General features: G+C 42.7%; 1 protein-coding gene across 1 annotated transcript; it reads right to left on the reverse strand.

Moving 5' to 3' along the window:
- Positions 1-590: 590 nt before the first annotated feature.
- On the reverse strand, positions 591-14,865 carry cavin4a (caveolae associated protein 4a). The gene is made up of 2 exons (XM_074649887.1): positions 14,087-14,865; positions 591-5,049 (listed from the first exon to the last, which is right to left on the reverse strand). The coding sequence occupies exons 1-2, from the start codon at positions 14,492-14,494 to the stop codon at positions 4,453-4,455; spliced, it is 1,005 nt and encodes a 334-aa protein (XP_074505988.1). The 5' UTR covers positions 14,495-14,865; the 3' UTR covers positions 591-4,452.
- Positions 14,866-16,682: the final 1,817 nt, after the last annotated feature.

The following is a 16,682-nucleotide window of genomic DNA, read 5'->3' on the forward strand; positions in this document are numbered from 1 at the left end:
ACAGGTACCAGGTACAGGTGCACGTACATGTACATGTATAGAGTCAGATGCAGGTGCAGGTGCAGGTGCAGGTGCAGATACAGGTACCAGGTACAGGTGCAGGTACATGTACATGTACAGGTATTGGAACAGTGAATAAAGGCATCAACCAATCACATTGTGCGTAACGGGTTGAGTTGCCCATATACAGTATTTATGAACACGGAGGTTCCGTAATCCGAACCGAGAGGGCAAACTTTATTACTCCTTTCAACGTTGACAAAAGAAGCGATGACCAGAGTCACTCCTTCTGATCTTAGACATGTTAATCGCAGATGAGTATTTTGGTCGTTTAACCAGTGAAAGTGGAGATGATTTGCAGCAGTTCTCTGAGGTTGAACTTAAAAACTCAGATTTAGAGCAGATCCTCTCATCACAAAGATGGAAATGAACTGATTTTGGTCTAAAATGTTGTGGTCATAAATGCTCAAAAATGTCTCCTGTGAATATTGTAGTCTAGTTCCATTTTTTCACGATGGATGTAATAAATAAACGCTCATATGAACCATTTTAGTCTTAATAATAATAATAATAATAAAAACACCAACAACTGCAGTCAAGTGTTTTTATCCAGCAGACCGGTTTCATTCAGGTTTCATGAGAACTTTATTTATACAAAAACAAAATGATTAATGATTCAGGTGCTGCTTATACAGTACAGACCAAAAACAACAACAACACAGGTCCTCAATCAGACGTGTTTCATTGTAAAGCATCAACAAAACACAATATGGAAACTGAGCTGTAATCAAAGATGAAAAAAATAAAATATATATATATATATATGCGAGAGATGAAACCTTGTTAAAAATCAAACCAAATACTATCAATCTATTGCATTAAAAACACCATCAACACCGTGTCACTCAGCAGGAACATCAATACAGAAGGTTGAAGCTATACAGGAAGTGTATTTTTCAGAATAAGACACGTTAATATATAATGACAGCACTATGTCAGCTCAGCTTCATCAGAAAATATCCTGAAATCATCCTGATGAAAGCTGTAACCTCACTAATCACTCTGAACCTTCTAAAGAAACTGTGAATATCAAGCAGCAAAACTGGACAAAAAAAATATTAAACATTCATTCGCCAAAATTCAGCAATGCTCAAAAAGCTTTGAAGCCGCGAAAAAACCTCGTCTCAGAGCGCCATAAACCCGCCATATTCACTTTCAGAGGAGTAATTAACATCTAAAATACAAACATACACTCGTTATAAGCTTCGCTAGTTATAAGGGACTCTGTTGCTGTAACGTTCATGCAAAGTATTTGTTAGTTTTATCACCTGCAGCTCAAACTTAAAGCTGCACTCCTTCCTCCGAGATTTACTCAAACCAACAAAACTTTATTTAAATTCTAGAGGAGATCCAACAAACACCAAATCTGTCAGGATGAATATTTCCATCAGAGGAAACTATACAATATACGTGACATTAAAGGTTTGTCAACTAGTATACTTCGTTTATTTTATCAAGTAAACTTGAAGTAAAGTTCGAGCATATTTCCTAAGAATACTTTATGTAGTAAGTATACTAATATCAATGTACTAGTAGTATACTTGTAAGTGTACTACTTGGGACTAAGTTGGCCCACTTTTTTATAGTGTACACTTTCAAGTATACTTTAAGTGTGAAGAGTAGTAATCTTTGAGTTCACAACTAGTTTACGTCCAAGTTGTATTTTGTACTGCAACTATACTATGAAGTGAACTTATAGGTATACTGTCAGTTTACTGGTTATATACTCCTAGCCCACTTTTTAAGTATACTCTCAGTAAACTACTAGTTTGTTAGTTTTTACTGCAACTATACTTGTAAGTTGTCTTTAACTTATAGTACTTAGCCAATGATTTATGTATTACATAAAGAGACTTTTGCTATTTGACTTGATATTTTGTGATGAGATTAGAATAAATAAATACAAATAATTTTTTCTCGCATGCCTCCACAGTGAACGGAGAACGCAAAAACGTAGACAATTCTTCATGAATTAAAGTAAATTAATATCAAAACATACGTTTACAAACTCTCACACACTCAAATAGATTACTTTATCAAAAAGTAAGCATAAACCAAGGATACTTAGACTTCTATGTATACTCTATGTTTACTTAAACTTTTCTTTATACTTGTCAGTATAAGCTAAAGTATACTTACACTTGTCTGTAGACTTGTCAGTATAAGTCAAGTATACTTAAGACAAGTATACTTAGACTTTTCTGTATACTTGTCAGTATAAGTCAAGTATACTTAGACTTTTCTGTATACTCTATGTTTACTTAAACTTTTCTTTATACTTGTCAGTATTAGCCAAGTATACTTAAACTTTTCTTTATACTTGTCAGTATAAGCTAAAGTATACTTACACTTTTCTGTAGACTTGTCAGTATAAGTCAAGTATACTTAGACTTTTCTGTATACTTGTCAGTATAAGACAAGTATACTTAGACTTTTCTGTATATTTGTCAGTATAAGACAAGTATACTTAAGACAAGTATACTTAGACTTTTCTGTATACTTGTCAGTATAAGTCAAGTATACTTAGACTTTTCTGTATATTTGTCAGTATAAGCCAAGTATATGTAAGCCAAGTATATTTAGACTTTTCTGTATACTTGTCAGTATAAGACAAGTATACTTAGACTTTTCTGCATACTTTTCAGTATGAGATGATGTATACTTTTTTTAAGTGTATCTCTGATAAGTACATAAAAGGTAAACTGAAAGTATACTCTCTTATTTTAAGTTTAAAAGAGGTATACTAATAGCACACTTGATTAAAACTTCTTTATGGGAAGGCTCTTCAGGTTGTTGTAAGTCGACTAATAAGTCGTCTGTTTCTTCAACATCGAAATCGTGAAAAATGGGAGTTGGTTGGATGGATACGACACAAAGAAAACAAAGCCTTCCTAACCAGATAACCAGATATATTGTAAATTTAATGCTAATTTGATAACTGATAACTAATATTTTACCCATCAATGACCAACTGAACTTGATTTCTGGGTAAAGAAGTCCCCAAAGCTCTCCCTAGTGCAGCTTTAATATCTATCCAAGCAATCGCTGACGCTGCTTTTAAGCACCTCAAAATGAACTTCATCTCCTTCCTACTAGTGATGCACCGATACCACTTTTTTCAGACCGAGTACAAGTATTTACACTTGGGTACTCTCCGATACCGAGTACCGATACGAGTACTTCTCTGTGCCTAAAGACCCTCGTTAACAGCCAGCTGGAGGGTGTGAGCGACACACGGCAGGCTGGGGAGTCCCGCATACGAGGCGGTGCGCCGCCACCGGCTCTAGGTCGGCTTGGAAAGGCTCGGGGCGAAGGTGCTTCCCGGGGCCGTGGACAAAGCGTCACAGGGGCGAACTGTCCTTAGTGCGCCCCGGTGACACTTTAAAAGCGCCAGGGGTCTGCGGCGATGTCGGCAACCCACCCGACCCGTCTTGAAACACAGACCAAGGAGTATAACGAACGCGTGAGTCAGAGGGTGCAAGCAAAACCCTGTGGCGCAATGAAAGTGAGGGCCGGCGCGCACCGGCTGAGGTGGGATCCCGGGCGCACCACCGGCCCGTCTCGCCCGCACCATTGGGGAGGTGGAGCGTGAGCGTGTGCAATAAGACCCAAAAGATGCTGACTAGAGGTTAACGTCACGCTGCCGTAAAGTGGTATCGGTGCTGTTGTATCGGCGCCGTTTTGCGAGTAAGAGTACATGAGCACAGTATCGGAACCGATACCCGGTACTGGTATCGGTATCGGTGCATCCCTACTTCCTACTATCTGTTGCGTACAGAAACCAGTCTGCCGTTGAATCCACGTTATTTAGTTTCCTCAGCAGGCGTCTCAGAGACCAGCTGAAAACCTGCACCAACCAAATTTCCACCTCCCCAGTTTTGGCAGTTATGTACAACATTATATGAACGTCCAGATGAAAGATCAATACGCAGATCAACATTCGTCATCCTTTATCAACCGTTTCTTTTTTTCCTTCCAGCCATCTGGGTGCAAACCTTTGCACACTGTGGCGCTGGTTACCGATCGCAGCACAAACCTGGTGACAATCTCACATCTCGGGAAATTTGGACTCGCAAAATTTTTAAGCCTGATTTTTTTCATTCACAGTGAAATAAAGATCCTCACGTTCACGTCGAGTTGTTTGAATCATATAATTGTTGAAAAATGACATCTGACAGTAACTTGACTTGAATCAACTCCCTGAACTAGATTTAATAAATAACCAGTTCGTATTCGGATGAGTTTTTGGTGTCTCTACCGATAGATCTTCTAACAAATAAAAATGTCCATCATTGATGTCGACCAATCGCAGACCTTCTCTCTAAATCCTCAGCATCACAAGCTTTTCTCCAGCGTCCCGCCTCCTCTTTCCTGTCTGATCCGACGTCTGATCTACTTCCTGTAATCCTCTTCTCCTATCCGGGTGGCGCCGGCCTCCTCCACGGGCCCCTCCCTCTTGGTTTCCATGGCGACCTCGGTGTAGGCGACCGGTTTGTCTGCGATCGGGGCCTGGAGCTCTGCGCCGGCCTCGGCCTCGGCCTCGGCCTCGGCGCCCTCCTGGCCCTCGGCGACGGCTCTCTCCTTCTTCAGCTTGATGCGGAAGGTCTCTTTGTTCGGAGCCTTCTTTGCGATGTTATCCTTCAGCCGCTCGCCGGACTGCTTCAGCCGCTCGCCGGCTTGGTGCATCTTGTCCCTCCGCTCGGGCGGCATGACCTTCTCGCCCAGGTTGTGGAACTTGGTGCCCAGGTTGTCTTTGGTTTTGCTCATGTTCTCCTTGGAGAAGGCGGCCTTCAGGGTCTCTGTGCTCTTTGCGACCGATTTCTTGATGCGGGCGGCTCGCGAGGGGTCGGCCTCCTCCACGCTCAGGTACTCCTCATCGGAGGAGAGGTCGACGGGGACGTCGTAGGAGTCGGGCTCGATCTCCAGTCCGTCCAGGCCGGATCCTTTGGGAGACTTAGTGACGGCGACTGACGGGACCTCGGTCTCACCCTACAGAGAAGAATACAGATCACAACGTCAGGCCAACAGGTCCGGACAGAAACAACCGAGACAGGAAGAAGAATCAGACCATCAGTATGCACCCCATTAACATCTCTGGTTGCATCAGGTTGTCCTGGGCAACGTTCCAAATCAATGGTTAGACATTGACCTCCAATGGTTAAGGTTAGACATTGATCTCCAATGGTTAAGGTTAGACATTGACCTCCAATCGTTAAGGTTAGACATTGATCTCCAATGGTTAAGGTTAGACATTGATCTCCAATGGTTAAGGTTAGACATTGATCTCCAATGGTTAAGGTTAGACATTGATCTCCAATGGTTAAGGTTAGACACTGATCTCCAATGGTTAAGGTTAGACACTGATCTCCAATGGTTAAGGTTAGACACTGACCTCCAATGGTTAAGGTTAGACACTGACCTCCAATGGTTAAGGTTAGACACTGACCTCCAATGGTTAAGGTTAGACACTGACCTCCAATGGTTAAGGTTAGACACTGACCTCCAATGGTTAAGGTTAGACACTGACCAATCTCTGACATTCAAGGCTTCCAGCCTTTGTGCTAAGCTAAACACGTTCTGGACCTTTCTATGAAACTGATATCGGGGAAAACAGAGAACTTAGTTGAGTTCTGCTGGATTTTAATCTTTTCCTCTGATTCTTCTTACTTATCTTTACAGTTTTTTATATCCCACTGATTTGTTAATAAAAACGTCACGCTGCTCTTGTCAACATTCACTTCCACGAGGACCGATCACTGTGAAACCGATCCCCGTCTTCTCATCCGTCTCGTCTGTCCATTATGGATAAATTGCGGTGCTGCTCATTGACGCGGGTCCAGATAGAAAACACGATATTCCTCTGAGAGACTCTGTCAGACCTGCAGCCTCTGAAAACACTGGCATCTTCACGAGATCAGGTTTTATTCTATTTTTACAGATGAGGAGTAACTGAGACTCAGTCAGACAGGAAGCTGCTGGCAGGCACACGAGATGGCCGCTAATAATGATGACACCATCTGGTTGTAGCGACGCGGAGATGTCAGCCGGTCCGCACTGACGATATCTCAACAACTAATGGCACTGCCCGTTAGCAAATGTTAGCACGCTCACACGCTACACAAAGACGCTGGTCATAGTAACGTCACCTGCTGAACATCAGCATGCTAGCATTGTCAATGTGAGCATGTTAGCATGCTAATGTTACCATTTGTTCGACTTGGTTAGGTTTAGGCAACAAAACTTCTTAGTTTAGGAGAAGATGGTGGTTTGGGTTAAAATAACACTGAATCAATGTTGACCTCCTCCCTACGCTGCGTTCACTGCTCTCTGTACTGCTCTGTATTGTTTAAATATTCTCACAGCAAAATGTTATTAACTGTTATTTAGAGTTGTTGTGTTTAAGTTAAATCCGTCACAGCGTGAGATCTGGAGAACTTAAAAGCAATATATATATATTTTAAGTTTAATCATTTAATAAATATCATTAACACACTGATGACGGGGTAATACTCTGATAAATAATGTGATTAGAATTTCCATTTGTTCCCTCCGTCTCACTTTTTAAATACATGCCGAGCCCTAGTTGAAAAAAAGAAGCAGGATTTTCCTACGTTTCTTGATGTTTCTGAACATTTCCGGATGGCCGACTCAAACAAAGCGGCTCCACCTGCTGCGCCCGACAGGTGACTTTGGATGTGAAAGCCAATTAATCCTAATTAAACCGCGGCCACCTGCAACGATCACACTCATTAATCAGGGAGGAGTCATCGGAGCGCGTCCAGACACCGTGAATGACACAATAATTACACCGGCAGGGGATGTGGGTCAAGACGAGCATTAATAAAAACCTCAGGTGGTGGAAGAAGAAGAGCACAGCGAGCGTTTTAATTTTACTAACACATTATGTTAACACGCACTAACCAGGGAATCACTCTCACTCACATGTTTCCAAAGAATTAATGACTCCTCGCTCCACTAGAGACGGTTCCAACCAAAGAAAGATGTTTAAACTCTGAACACACCAGCAAACGTTTTGAATGTCCTCCGAACGTCTGTGAGTATTTTAACCTCAGAGGTAGAAGAAGTATTCAGATCCTTTACTGCAGTAAAAGTGTGTAAGTATTACGGTTCTTGTCCACGGAGGCGTTTTTTATCGCCAGCATTGGGCGCTCGGTGGTTCGCCTCTAGACACCTGATTGGACGAACGCTTTCCCTCCGCGGGCTGCTGCTCACAGCTTTGAAACCGGAACCAACATGGCTGCTCGCTTGGAAACTTTCTTCTCTTATTTCACGACAACAGTTCACCGAGATGTGTTTCTGAAAACATTTCATGAGAGAAATAATCCTGCAGTTGATGAATCTGTCTTTATTTTAGATCGACAACGGTTAGTTCAAATGTTTCATGGGGGTTTCCAGAGGCGGGGAGTCGCGCCGGGCGCCCCCTGATTTGCATAACGTAGCCTGGACCTCAACTTTATGCAAATGAGGAGCAGCTAATGTGACGCCCGGTCTCTCGAAATGCACCGCCACGCTACCAGAATGCCAGATGAGTGACAACATGTGGGCTCGTTAGCTAGCTAGCTAGCTGGTCTGGACTGGACTAACCAGCTACCTAGCTAACAGCAGCTAACGGCTCACGGTTAGCTGCTGTTAGCAGAAGGCTAAATATTAACATCATTTCCTCTCCGTCTCTGAAACGTTTCTCTGATATTGTAGCTCTAGAGCGTCCAATCCCAGTTACTCATCTCTAATGTCTGAGATCTGGATTCAGACAACAACACAGAGGACATTTAGATGTGGAGCTTTAGCCCACTGCTAGTGTTAGCCTCCAGCTAACACCGTGACCTCATCAAATGTGTTACTTGGTGACATCACCACGTTACGGAAGAACAAAAAAGAAACTTTGAGCTTTGTATCAGACTTTTTTTCGGACATTTCTTGGACAATTTTTGGGGATTTTTTTTTTCAACATTTTTCAGAATTTTTGTTCGAACAAAAACCCTCAAACATCCATCACATAACTGGAGGTCAGAGGTCAAGGGATTCTGGTATTTAAAAAAAATAAATGTTTTGAAACATTCCTAAACCGTTCCTCTGCAACCTTTGCAGAACGTGTAGACATGTCGGATGTCTTGAAACTCTCTATTATTTGAGTTTTTAATTGTTTGCGCCTGTGGGAAGTTTAACTCTCAGACTGCATTCGTCATTGCTCAGCTCCTCTCGTTTCCACACAGCAGAACTATCCCAAACTAAAACCCATTAAATGACAATCTGTCCTCTAACGTCCAGCGTTGTGAACAAACAGCCGAGGCAGAGAGGCCCTGGGTGGAAACCAGCAATACATTTATCTTTTTCTTATTACAGCTCCGGCCTTCATTATTCAGCCGCTGGCGACGACCGTCTCTAACAAACCGCCTGTTGCTTCCTGGCCGAAGCATCTATATTAGGAGGTGAACGGAGGCCTCAGAATAACCGACAGCGCATCAGTCACGAGGAAGCTCAACGCCGTGACTGTCTCCTCTGCAGACGGGACGGAGAGGAAGCCCAGAGAGCCGCCCGTCTGGTTGAACTATCTGACCTTAAGATATGTGAAAAGAGTCTGAAAAATGTCCGAAAACAACGTCCAAAAGAAATTTCCGAAGAAATGTCAGAAGAAAAGTCAGATCCTGGTATCATAGTAAACTATAAAACCTGGTGAATCCATCGGTACCAACCAGGTCGTACTAGCTGGTCATGAAGGAGGTTAAATAACGCTGCAAATTTCACGCTAACTTTTGGCGTGGACTGTCATGTCCATGTTCAAAGGGGTCCCTTGACCTCTGACCTCCAGATCAGTGAATGTAAATGGGTTCTATGGGTACCCACGAGTCTCCCCTTTACAGACATGCCCACTTTATGATAATCACATGCAGTTTGAGCATATTGTTTTATGCTAAATGCAGTACCTGTGAGGGTTTCTGGACGATATCTATCATTGATTTGTATTGTTCATTGATTTCCATTTTCTATATTTATTTATTTATATATCTATTTATTCCTTTTTTTATCTATTACATATTTTTTTAAATATTTATTTTAGACTTTACATTTATATTTTTCAATATATTTATCTATTTTTATTATTTTTTTAATATTTATTATTTATCTATTCATTTTTCCTTTCAATTTTATTTTTCATGTCTATTTATCTATAGTTTTTTTTTAATATTTATGTATTTATATATTTCATTATACATAAGTACCTGTGAGGGTTTCTGGACAATATTTGTCATTGTTTTGTGTTGTTAATTGATTTCCATTTTTTATATTTATTTATTTATTTATTTTTTAAAATCTTTTATCTATTCCACTTTTTCTTTTCCATTTTCATTTTTCTTTACATTTATTATCTATTTTGTATTTTCCATTCTTATTTTTTATATTTATTTATTTATCCATTTATACTGTATATTGTATTATACATAAGTAAGTACATATACTACATATACATTAACATATTAACAGATGAATGATTAATTTGTCATTAATCAAGATTAAATATTTTAGTCAATCGTCAAGCATCAATAATTCCTGCAAATCCAGCCAAAATTGATGTTGAAAGATAAAATCAGCAAAGATGGTCGAAGACGGTACAGAAATCAACCACGCTGAACAAATTATTGTTATCATCGTTTAGACATTCATAGACAACACACACAGACATTTTTTATCTGTTCTAAATGAACCTTAAAGGGAGATTAGTCAGGTATTTAATCCTTTTATCAACATGGGAGAGGACTAATATGCTGCTTTATGCAAATATATGTATATATTTATTATTGTAAATCAATTAACACAAAACAATGACAGATATTGTTCAGAAACCCTCACAGGTACTTATATATAATTTATATGTAGTATATGTACTTACTTATGTATAATACAAAATATAAATAGATAAATAAATAAATAAATATAAAAAATACAAATTGAAAGGAAAAATTTATAAATAAATAAATAGAAAAAAAAGAAAATCAGAAATACGTATAAAAAATAAAATAATGAAAATTAAAAAAATAGATAAATAAATGGAAAAAAAATGAAAAAGGAATAGATACAATTAATAAAAGAAATATAGATAGATAAATAAATATAAAAAATGGAAATCAATTAACAACACAGATCAATGACAGATATTGATCCAGAAACCCTCACAGGTACTGCATTTAGCATAAAACAATATGCTCCAATCATAACATGTCAAACTGCAGCCCAACAGGCAACAACAGCTGTCAGTGTGTCAGTGTGCTGACTTGACTATTACTTGCCCCAAACTGCATGTGATGATCATAAAGTGGGCATGTGTCTCTGTTTCTGTCTCTCTTTCTCTATATATATCTATATCTATATCCATATCTATATCTATAGATATATAGATATAGATATCTATATATTGACCCTAGTGCTAAGCTGCCGTGTCAGACCCTCCTGACTCTGGTTGACAGCAGTTTACAGCGTGTCCCTGCTGGCAGTGAGGCTGAACGCTGCGGTCCCAGAATAGGTCTCTCTGTCACGGATCCACAGCAGCTGTTAGCAGCACATAGCGGCCCGGTTACTATTCTGAAGTGTGGACGGTAACGAGCTTCTCCCCAGGTTGACAAATACCAAAGTTACCCTTCAATGGATTATCTGCACTGTTTGAGTGAAAAGCTCGTCAAAATTAAACAAATAACATGAAAACCATCGTCTTAATTTAATCTATAAATGTGCCATAACTTTTCACTAATTGTGAAAACTTAAAGGTGCTATTTGGTAGATTAGAATGAGTTTTTATCCCGTTTAAATCCTGGAAAAAATACATTAAAAACCTTAGTAAATTAATTATATTATATTATATTATAAATATATAGATGTAAATTTACACCCGCAACTTGGTAAAAATCTTATAGGAATAAATGCAGCAACAAATTGGTCAAAACTTATAAAGTAATTTAAATTCCAGTAAATAATGCATAAAGTATATAAACATAAAACTGAAGTGAATAGATCGGCCCCATTGTCACCGATAGATCCAGCTGTTTGAGTCAGTATCGGCCCGATATCCAAAAACCGAGATGGCCACGACCAAAAACCAAGATGGCAGCTGCCAAAAACAAAGATGGCAGCTGCCAAAAACCAAGATGGCGACGGCCAAAAACCAAGATGGCGACGGCCAAAAACAAAGATGGTGACGGCCAAAAACCAAGATGGCGACGGCCAAAAACAAAGATGGTGACGGCCAAAAACCAAGATGGCGACGGCCAAAAACAAAGATGGTGACGGCCAAAAACCAAGATGGCGACGGCCAAAAACAAAGATGGTGACGGCCAAAAACCAAGATGGCGACGGCCAAAAACAAAGATGGTGACGGCCAAAAACCAAGATGGCGACGGCCAAAAACAAAGATGGTGACGGCCAAAAACCAAGATGGCAGCTGCCAAAAACCAAGATGGCGACGGCCAAAAACCAAGATGGCGACGGCCAAAAACCAAGATGGCAGCTGCCAAAAACAAAGATGGCGACGGCCAAAAACCAAGATGGCGACGGCCAAAAACAAAGATGGTGACGGCCAAAAACCAAGATGGCGACAGCCAAAAACAAAGATGGTGACGGCCAAAAACCAAGATGGCGACGGCCAAAAACAAAGATGGTGACGGCCAAAAACCAAGATGGCGACGGCCAAAAACCAAGATGGCAGCTGCCAAAAACCAAGATGGCGACGGCCAAAAACCAAGATGGCGACGGCCAAAAACCAAGATGGTGACGGCCAAAAACCAAGATGGCGACGGCCAAAAACAAAGATGGTGACGGCCAAAAACCAAGATGGCGACGGCCAAAAACAAAGATGGCGACGGCCAAAAACAAAGATGGTGACGGCCAAAAACCAAGATGGCGACGGCCAAAAACAAAGATGGTGACGGCCAAAAACCAAGATGGCAGCTGCCAAAAACCAAGATGGCGACGGCCAAAAACCAAGATGGCGACGGCCAAAAACCAAGATGGCAGCTGCCAAAAACCAAGATGGCGACGGCCAAAAACCAAGATGGCGACGGCCAAAAACAAAGATGGTGACGGCCAAAAACCAAGATGGCGACGGCCAAAAACAAAGATGGTGACGGCCAAAAACCAAGATGGCGATGGCCAAAAACAAAGATGGTGACGGCCAAAAACCAAGATGGCGACGGCCAAAAACCAAGATGGCAGCTGCCAAAAACCAAGATGGCGACGGCCAAAAACCAAGATGGCGACGGCCAAAAACCAAGATGGTGACGGCCAAAAACCAAGATGGCGACGGCCAAAAACAAAGATGGTGACGGCCAAAAACCAAGATGGCGACGGCCAAAAACAAAGATGGTGACGGCCAAAAACCAAGATGGCGACGGCCAAAAACAAAGATGGTGACGGCCAAAAACCAAGATGGCGACGGCCAAAAACAAAGATGGTGACGGCCAAAAACCAAGATGGCAGCTGCCAAAAACCAAGATGGCGACGGCCAAAAACCAAGATGGCGACGGCCAAAAACCAAGATGGCAGCTGCCAAAAACAAAGATGGCGACGGCCAAAAACCAAGATGGCGACGGCCAAAAACAAAGATGGTGACGGCCAAAAACCAAGATGGCGACGGCCAAAAACAAAGATGGTGACGGCCAAAAACCAAGAGGGCGACGGCCAAAAACAAAGATGGTGACAGCCAAAAACCAAGATGGCGACGGCCAAAAACCAAGATGGCAGCTGCCAAAAACCAAGATGGCGACGGCCAAAAACCAAGATGGCGACGGCCAAAAACAAAGATGGCAGCTGCCAAAAACCAAGATGGCGACGGCCAAAAACTAGGACCAACTTGTTGATTTGTGGAAACAACACGAGTGTTTCTATAACGTGTCTCCAACACGTTAAATAAACACTCGTGTTGTTGACTTCTTCCATCCTTCATGGATTTTCAGTACAAAGTAAAAACGAACAACAATCTAACTCAACGTGTCGTCACGTTTGGGCTCTCTCTTTACACATCTGGTAAGATCTGAAACATCTGTTAGTGCGGGCCAGCCTTCAGACCAAAACGACCGATTAGTCGTCTTATCGAATAAGAGGGGTTAGCCTGAGTACAACTAACAATGTCAGGTTTCATTATGCTTTACTGCATTTTACCAGTTAATCAAACTACTGCAGATGAATCACCGTGCAGCACGAACTCCAGAGTGTTTCTGATTGAGGCTGCACACGATCCTCCTCTAGTCTGACCAAAGCTGCTCTCATACAGCCTGCAGCGACGTACACGGCGTCTTCGATCAGAGAAATCAGAGAAACGTCTCTTTCTGTCCATCATCTGACCAACAGCTGTCCAATCTAACGGCATCATAAAGCCTGCCCATCTCTTGAACGACGACGGCCTCCTCAATCAACACGAGAGCCTCAAAGACTTCTCACTCTCTTTGCACCTTTAAAGGACGGATCGTGTGTCGGTTTGAGGACGAGACGCCTCGTTTGGTTTATTTTTCAACGAGTGAATCCTGCAGTTTTCACCTGACCTGATGAAGGATGATGAGAGTCCTCTCAGTATAATGAGGATGTTTTACTACAGACCAGAGGTCAGCAACCTTCATCTCCTCTCCAGAGGCTCCCTGTGGACTTTTAAACATGCAAATGAATAACTGTTTCCATATTCATTTTTATTTATCATTGTTGTAGGTCTATGGTACGACGGTACGACGGTACGACGCAGTATTAGGGCCACATTGAGGAAAAAGATATATCTGAGATTTAGAGGGGTAGATTTAAACTTTTAAACTTCTTAAATCCTGGAAAAAATCCATTAAAAACCAAGATGGTGACGGCTAAAAAACAAAGATGGCGATGACCAAAAGTGCATTTGTCCTCGATGAATGACTCGCTGTGATCGACCGATCGATTAATTGACTAATTGTTGAAAGAATTGGAGAACTCAGTGGTCACTGTTCACACCTTCACTTCTCGGACTCCCAGAAACACGACCCGGCACTCTGCTCACCTGATAGATGACCACGCGGAACTTGTTGCGTGTGAGCAGCTCATCCTGCGTGGATTCCACCTTCTTGACGCGAACGTTTTGCTTCTCGACGCGCGCCCGGACCTCCTTGACGTTGGCGCTGACCTTGCGGGTCTTCTGCAGGAGCTTCTCCACCGTGCCGCTGGTGTCGGTGTGGTCCTTGGCCAGCTTCAGGACGTCGCCCTGGACCGCCTTGATGTTGCTCTCCAGGTCCAGCTGGCGCTCTTCCATGCGCTGCTGGCAGGACTGCACGTTGTCGATGATGCCGGCCACGCGCTCCAGCAGAGACAGGATGGTCAGGGCGCTGATGGGGTTCCCGGCCTGGTCCTCCACCCCGACGATCTCCAGCTTCTCCTGGACGCCTGCCGTGCGATACTTGTGCTGATCCATCGCAGGGTTTTCGATGATGATCTCACTTTGAGATGTGTGGTTCAGTTTGGGGAAGGGAACCAGGAGAGTTACCAGCAGGGAGACCGGAGAGAGCCAACACCCAACCGCTGTGACCCAAACTCAGGTCTGGGGACAGGAGAGAGGGGAAACTCCACCTACCCCTTTCAAAAAAGGCTTCAGGATCCAAAGTGAACCTGAATTCAGCCCTCATCGGGATGTGGGCCAGGCGGTAAACTCAGATGGGAGTTTAACCCCCCCCCACAGCTAAAAATAAAAACTCTTTGTAAGGCGACACTCGGACATTTTGGGAAAGCAGAGAGGATGATGGAAATCCCCGTCCGGGTCCTTCTCTGCTCTGTGAGAGCCACGCTGAGCGATTCATAACTCTGCGTTATTTGCACACATGTTCATGCGAGCAGCTGTGATTCATGTACATCAGCAGCAGCTTAGCCGTCATTCTGCAGCGCCGCAGTGACACATGCAGAGACGCTACAGCTGTCTGCTTTGATTACACGGCGCTGGAATGTTTTTGGGGGATTGAACATTGCAGCAGCAGCTGCCCCTCTTTTTACTTTCCCCTGGACGGCAGAGTCCAAACATTGACTGAGACTGAGATGTGAAGCTCTTTATAGAGGCGGCGGAGAGGAGTGTCAAAGTGACGCCGTTTTAACACTCTGAACCACCACAGACAGAACATACACGAGACTTTCAACCAGGAGACCGATGTTAACATCAACCACGACTGTTTCCTCACCCCAACCCTAACTAAGTGGTTGTGTTGACTAAACCTAACTTCCTGTGAATTTTACTTTCAAAGGACACTATGCAGGAAACGAGCGTATATTGACACGCCGTCCCCGGTCCGTCCTAACGTAGCGCTAGAAGGGTCCCTTACCAAAAAATATTTTATTCAAGTGTGCTGTTAGTATACTTCTTTAAACTTAGAATAAGAGAGTATACTTCAGTTTACTTTGTATGTACTTATCAGAGATATACTCAACAAAAGTATACTTAAGTATACTTGGCTTCTACTGACAAGTATACAGAAAAGTCTAAGTGTACTTAGAGTATACTTGGGGAATATACTTAAACTTGACTTCAGTGACAGTAACTTGAAGTCTACTAGTTTTTCACAAGGGGGTACCCCGCGCGTCGGCCTCCGATGCCGAGGAACACGGACCAAGCGGCGCTATTTGACGAGTTGGGAGTGAGAACGTGTTGGTTAAATAACTGCTGTCTATATATACACATGAATGTGTTAAAAATAACAGGTCTACATTTAAAGCCACCCCCCCAATGAATTGTGCAAGGATAAGGTGTCGTGACTTCCTCCCAGGCAGCAAAGGGTCAGTCTCAAAGGGGGCTAAACATGGATGTATAGGGAGAACTGGATACAGCGTTGGAGGCGGGGCCTCGTTCATTCCTATGAGAGTGATTGGCGCTCTTCAGTGGCGGAGGGGGGCTTGATGCTAAAGGGTCCTTCTGGCGTGGTCACACCAAGAGCGAAGCAAACGTTTCACGCAGCACGATAACATACGAAGTCAATGCAGAGAGACGCCACTCAACGCTCAAACGCAAAATACGTCGTCATGTTTACTAACAGAAAAGGGGTTGATCCTCCTTATCCTCGGGGCGTTACTGTAGAAAAGGATTGTTGGCGTAACTTCCGGTGAGGTAGCGGAAGTAGCAGAAAGCTAGTTAGCACCATAGGCTAACTATAGAGGCTAATGCTAAAGGGTCTTCTGGCGTGGTCACACCAAGAGTACCACGTCGTCTCGTTTACTAGCAGTAAAGGGGGCTATACGTGTTCTGTACAGTTTTGCGACGGTCATGTTTTCATAAACCAAAACAGGTGTTTGGTTCTTTTTCTTCTTGATTACAATGAAATAACTAACAAATAGAATTAATATTCAGTATATTCAATATTTAGTTTCTCTCGTTCTCTCTCTGAATTTCACTCAGTACTGAAAACTTCCCGTCGATAAGTGATGGTTCGTGTCCACGGGGGCGTTTTTATATCGCTTCCCACCGTCGGACGCTCGGTGGGCCGCCACTAGACGCCCGATTGGACGAACTCTTTCCCTCCGTGGGCTGCTGCTGCTGCCAGCTTTGAAACCGGAACCAACACGGCGGCTCGCTTGGAAACTTTCTTCTCCTAAGTTATGAAAACAGTTCACTGAGATGTGTT

The sequence above is a fragment of the Sebastes fasciatus genome, chromosome 11, assembly GCF_043250625.1.
Source record: "Sebastes fasciatus isolate fSebFas1 chromosome 11, fSebFas1.pri, whole genome shotgun sequence".
Taxonomy (NCBI): Eukaryota; Metazoa; Chordata; class Actinopteri; order Perciformes; family Sebastidae; genus Sebastes; species Sebastes fasciatus.

Coding starts and splice junctions, on each gene's coding strand:
- cavin4a (XM_074649887.1), bottom strand. CDS start 14,494: ATGGATCAGCACAAGTATCGCACGGCAGGCGTCCAGGAGAAGCTGGAG. Junction 5,050..14,086: donor TCCGCGTGGTCATCTATCAG/GTGAGCAGAGTG, acceptor TCTTCTCTGTAG/GGTGAGACCGAGGTCCCGTC.